This window comes from Pyxicephalus adspersus, chromosome 12 (assembly GCF_032062135.1).
Source record: "Pyxicephalus adspersus chromosome 12, UCB_Pads_2.0, whole genome shotgun sequence".
NCBI lineage: Eukaryota > Metazoa > Chordata > Amphibia > Anura > Pyxicephalidae > Pyxicephalus > Pyxicephalus adspersus.
The window spans coordinates 7240001-7246277 of NC_092869.1; the positions used below are offsets into that span (position 1 = coordinate 7240001).

The 6277-nt window shown below is 37.6% G+C and overlaps 1 protein-coding gene across 1 annotated transcript; it reads left to right on the forward strand.

The window, feature by feature from the left end:
* Window positions 1–1625: 1625 nt before the first annotated feature.
* On the forward strand, window positions 1626–4336 carry LOC140342417 (E3 ubiquitin-protein ligase makorin-1-like). The gene is made up of 5 exons (XM_072428597.1): window positions 1626–1735; window positions 2290–2492; window positions 2662–2769; window positions 3388–3529; window positions 3876–4336. The coding sequence occupies exons 1-5, from the start codon at window positions 1709–1711 to the stop codon at window positions 4017–4019; spliced, it is 624 nt and encodes a 207-aa protein (XP_072284698.1). The 5' UTR covers window positions 1626–1708; the 3' UTR covers window positions 4020–4336.
* The last annotated feature ends 1941 nt before the right edge of the window (window positions 4337–6277 follow it).

Here is a 6277-nt window from a genome sequence, read left to right on the forward strand (position 1 = left end):
TCTGTACATTATTGGTACATTATTGGCTGTAACATTCCTATTGTTACATCATGTACAGAATTGTGCACTATATGCTCTTTCCAAATAATTGTGAATATTAATTGATCATTGATTAAGCTGCACCAATATCAGGACTATATGGACATAAATACAAATTCTTTGGGATGGGGTGCACCTGCCAGAGCTGCAGACCATATCTCCTGTATAGAATTGCAGGCTCAGGACGGTAGGCGGGTTGTGACTCTGGACAGGCTCAGACCTGCCATGGCAGAGTGGGTGGTTCTGGCATCATGACGTCACTATGGGGGAAGTTTCTTCCCCTTTGAGTGACACATAGGCAGGGGTGTAGTGGGACGGTGTACACCTCTTTTTTTTTCAACTACACCCCTGGACCTGGGGATGTGTACCTTTCAAACGATTTCCCATGACATCTTAGCAACAAAAAGAAAAATCTCTGAGATGTTTTTCTTGTAGACATCATCATAGGTCTAATGAAAGATTTCCCCTCACTCTCTATTTTCATGTCAGTTTTTCACATTTTCTATCATTTAAGTGAAAGAGGTCACCTACATAAGCAGAGGGTAACTATCACCAGTAGGAAGACAGATTGGAAATAAAATCCCAAACAAATTCAAGTCAGTCGTCCCAAGGTTCAGTATCAAAAGCAATTGTTTCCTGAATTTCTATGAATAATAGAACCAACATTATGTTATGTGGGGCATCACTACATAAAACATCCATTGGTTTTCGTACATTAAGGAGCTTTGGTTAAGGATTGCTTCTGATATTGTTTTCTAGGCATCAGTGTGGAATACGACCCATGTTGATCATAGTTTTTGTTTACTTGGTCACTAAGCCACTAGCCGCTCCAAAATGGCTTCCAGATTTTATCTATGTGGGTCCTGTGTTTATGGATGCTCCTGCAGGTGAGGAAGTAGCAGGATATAATTCTCTGTTGGTGCTGATGATATTGTTTACTCATACAGGTTTTCCTGTAGTATTTCACTGAAAGCAGAACCTATAATAAATATGTGCACTAATGTGATTGATGTTAGTGTTTAGATACACGTTAACGTTTCATAGGAATGCACAAAGCTAATTTCTTTTTCTTCTCCCCAAGATATGGACACCCAGAACTATCGAGTCACGCACAAGACTGGGACAATGCTGAGGAGTTCATACCAGGTCAAGGATACAACAGACGTGGTAATAATTTTATTAATTTCCTTTGTCATGCATCATAGTAAATGTTTAATAATCTCTGTGCTAGCATAAAAGCTTAACTCCATACAGCACTCATTTTTCACTGCTTAGTACATATTCTACAGAGGTTTTTTTTTATTGATGGCAGGTAAAAGTTTTTTTTTTAAAAACTTCAAAAACTTTTTCCTCACTTGTAAATACAAACTATAGGCTGGGGTTCTAACTTCAGGCAAACTGCTATCATAAGTGAGGCCCCCACCTGACACTCTCTGAGATGCTTGCCTTCAGTACACAGGTCAGAATGATTGAATTGATACAATTTAAAAATGAATACATTTTTTTTTCTTTCTATCACCATCTGGCGAAGACAGAGCCGTTAGCATACTTGAAGAAGCAGGTTTGTCCCTATGCCGCAATGGGGCGATGCCGTTATGGAGTGAACTGCGTTTATTCACATGGAGACCCGTGTGATATATGCGGGCTATGGGTCCTTCATCCCACTGACATGGATAAGAGTTCGGAACACATTAAGGTACAGAGAAAACTTATTTAAATTACCTTCTAACTTGCCTACATGTTTTTCCAGTCCTTGAGAAATATTCTCAGTTGGTAGAGGATAAAGATAAGTGATTCAGAATTTTTATGACATCTTTACCTCTAAGGGCCTATTTATGCTTTGAATGTGTTTGGGAGGTGCAGTTAAAGCAGCCCACGCATTTTGAGATAGAGGAGTACCTTAAAGTGAAACTAAAGCATATATCATACTATAGGTAATGTTTTCCCCCTTGCTGTTTGTACTGTCTTGGTAGAAAAAAAAAGGCCTTGTGTATATACACAAAGCATAGCATCTTCAATTCTAAATATATTTTCACCTTCAACTTGGTATCTTAGTTTTCTAAATCTAATGGTGCTACCCTCCCAAGAATCAGTTCTATTCCCAGGTTGTAATGTAACCAAAGGCAGATGAACACTTTTTCAAAGCACTGTAAAACCTGCATCAGAAATTATTTAGGCAAAAACTCAAATGTGTATAAAATGAAAATACTGTCTAGTTTACTTATTGATTTTATTCTTTTTCTAATCTAGCTTTGCATTGAGGCGCATAAAAAAGACGCGTCCATCCAGCCCAGTAATGACCTTGTGTGCTGCATCTGCATGGAGGTGGTTTATGAAAAAACAAATATCACCAAAAAGAGTTTTGGAGTAATGGCCAACTGTATACACTGCTACTGTCTGACATGTATACGAAGATGGACGGATGCTAAACAGCTTGGGAACATACTCATCAAGTAAGTTATCTGCTTGTATATATTCAGTGTGTGTGTATAAAAATAATAATGGGAAATATATATTCTGCCAATATATAAGACAGAACATGTACAAATAATGGTGGCGCTAATTGGACTGTGTGGATTGCTATCTTCATAAACACTGATATTGTGTTTTCTGTGTGTGTAGATGTCCAGAATGCCAAATCAAATCAAACTTTGTGATTCCAAGCGAGTACTTAAATGTGGAAAAGGATGAGAAAGAAGAGCTGATCCAGAAGTTCAAGGAGGTCATGAGGTAAGACCAACGTTCTACATCCACGGGGGGAGAGATCTAGAACACTTTATCTGAGTACATCTGAACTTGTATTTTATTATTACATGATTTAAGGTCACAGCAAGAGGAGTGTCAGTATCTATAGATATAAAAATGACTGCCAATGTACAAGTTTTTTGTTTATATCCAGTAAAGGCCCAAGTTATTTCGTAGCTTCTTAAAAGATTCTTTTTGTATCTTTATTGGGGTTTTAAAAAAAGGACTGACTACATGATGTTGTATGTCTAGACATCTCTACAATATATACAATAGGTTTTGTTTAAGGCACTGAAAAATGTCTTTGCATTTAAATCCCAAAATGTTTTCAGTCCTGCTCGGTTCTTTACTGCTACACTGCAGAATTTCTGTTTTTACCATAAGGGACATGAGAGGAGGACTGAGCCCCTATATCTCCTATTGCCTTAAAATTATTAAATTTGTTTAAACATATGTGCTTAGGGTGAGTGAAAGAATGCATACATTAGATACAATTTCTTAGTTAACGTTACAAAATACTAAAGAAAATGATGCCAGGAGTGTGGTGTAAACTACTCATTGTCTTCAGTAAAAGTAAAGAAAAGCTTGCTTGTTTATTTCCAGAAACGAACCCTGCCATTATACTGACAAAGGCAGCTGTAAATGCCCATTTGGAGAAAAGTGTTCCTACAAACACCCATACCCCGATGTCCCTCTAGAAGAACCACAGTCACAAAAAAGAAAAGATTCGTTAAGCTGGTGCCCGGTAAGTTTCCCCCCTTGTGATATCTTGTGAATGCCTTCATTATAAACATCGTGGCATTGTTGTCTATGGGACAGGGAAATGTAAAGATGGGTTCCATGTACACAGAAATGTTCCCATAGATGGGATGTGACCGTAGTTAAATTGTTTTCTCAATGTTGCTGTATCAATGTAGCTAGTGGTAGAAGTGTAACAAATTCTATTCAGCAAGCAATGAGAAGTATTAATGTGTTGTGTTTTATGCATTTCATATATAGAGTTATAAAATGTTATATTACCCTGGACCTTAATGATCTGTGGCCCAGAGGAAATTGGAAACCTTTACTGATCCTGTGATACCTTTTTCTAGGCCCATCTTAGGAACGTGATGTGTGAAATTGAGGAACATGAAAGAGAAAGCGGCGATTCCTTTAGTGAGGAGGATCTTATTAACTTTATGATGAGTGAAATGTTTTCAGAATTTGTGGAAGACATTCATGACGACGAAGGATAGACTTGGAGGATGAGTGACAAGAGGACTTGTTTCATTGAGGTCTGGACATGACCTGGACGTATAGCACTAGTCAGAGGAGTTTGTACTGTCTCAGCCATGTCAGAGAATAGCCATATCCTGTGGTTTTGTTATAGTGTCGTCCACCTTTCCCCCTTCTTCCTTTTCCCCGGAGTGTTTGTTTCCCTGTTTAAAAAAAAAAACAAAACAATTAAAAAATCCTAAAGAAACATCCTGAAAAAAAAACACACAGAGAATGTGGATTTTCTTTTCATTGGCAAAGAACAGATGCTACACAGAACCACATCCATCCTTGCTGCATGCTATAGCAATTATTGCACGATATATATATATATTGTTGTAATATCTTAGTAAATGTGTGCCGACATTTTAAAACACTTTGGCATTAAAGTATTCATTTTTCAAATGTTTAGTAAGATTTCACACAATTGTATGATTGAAGTAAACATGGTTCTACATTGTATGCTAAATAGATCCAGGCCACAGACATGTATAGTGCTTCCAAACACATTGCTTTTGCAAAATATTAGGTGTTGTATTTGGTATGCCAATCACTTTATGGATTGCAAATTCACCTAATTGTGAAAAAAAACAGTACTTTTTTTTTTTTTGCATTGCAAAGCAAATAATTTGTGACAACGGCAACATCTTCTATGTATCTCAATGTTATTCTTTAGAAGGGATGTCAGACAAAGGTACATGGAGGGTGTTGCCTTTGTCATCATACCTTGCTTTGCACTACAAAAAAAAGCATCCTGTCTGTTTCTTTTCACAATTAGGTGAATTTGCAAAACATAAAGACTCATGTGAAATACCAAATGCAACACCTATTATTCTGCAAAAGCAGATTGTTTGGAAGCACTATACATGTCTGTGGCCTGGATGTATTTAGCATACATTGCAGAACCATGTTTACTTCAATCATACAATTGTGTGAAATCTTACCAAACATTTAAAAAATGAATACATTAATGCCAAAGTGTTTACACACATTTACTAAAATTTTACAATCATATTATAAATAAAATCAATAAAGTTGCCAAAGAATTTGTATTTATGTCCATATAGTCCTGAGGTTGATTATTGATAATATGATTGTAAAATCTTAGTAAATGTGTGTGGACAATTTAAAACACTTTGGCATTAATGTATTCATTGTATGTATGTGTGTATGTATGTTCCACCATAACTTGAAAACGCATTGTGACATTTCAACCAAACTTGCTATACATATAACTGAGACTCGAGTGAGTGTACCTGCCATCTTTGTACAGCGCTGTGCTAAATGTCAGAGCTATATTTGGATGTAACGCATGGAGACATCTCAACCAAACTTGCTATGTTCCACCATCACTAGGAAACGAATCAACAAATTTCAACCAAACTTGCTAGACATACAGCGTGACTCAGACTCATGTGAGTGCAGCAGTCATCTTGGTGCAGCGCTAGGAGACATTAGAGTGTCAGCTCCTCTGTACAGAGACTGATAGGACTGGCACAGTTATCTCTGTACAGCACTGTGGTATATGTCAGAGCAATATAAATGTATAATATTAGTGTGTGACTGTGGTGGGGACATTAGAGTGTCAGCTCCTCTGTATAGAGATAATTGGGACTGGCTCACTGATCTCTGTACAGCACTATGGTATATAACAGAGCTATATAAATGTATATTAATAGTGCGTGACTGTGGTGGGGACATTTGAGTGTCAGCTCCTCCGTACAGAGACTGATGGGACTGACACAGTTATCTCTGTACAGCACTGTGGTATATGTCAGGGCTATATAAATGTATAATATTAGTGTGTGACTGTGGTGGGGACATTAGAGTGTCAGCTCCTCTGTACGGAGACTAATAGGACTGGCACAGTTATCTCTGTACAGCACTGTGGTATATGTCAGGGCTATACAAATGTATAATATTAGTGTGTGACTGTGGTGGGGACATTAGAGTGTCAGCTCCTCTGTATAGAGATAATTGGGACTGGGTCACTGATCTCTGTACAGCACTATGGTAAATAACAGAGCTATATAAATGTATATTAATAGTGCGTGACTGTGGTGGGGACATTAGAGTGTCAGCTCCTCTGTATAGAGATAATTGGGACTGGCTCAGTGATCTCTGTACAGCACTCTAGTATATATCAGAGCTATATAAATGTATAATAATAGTGTGTAACTGTGCAGGGGCATTAGAGTGTCAGCTCCTCAGTACAGAGACTGATGGGACTGGCTCAGTG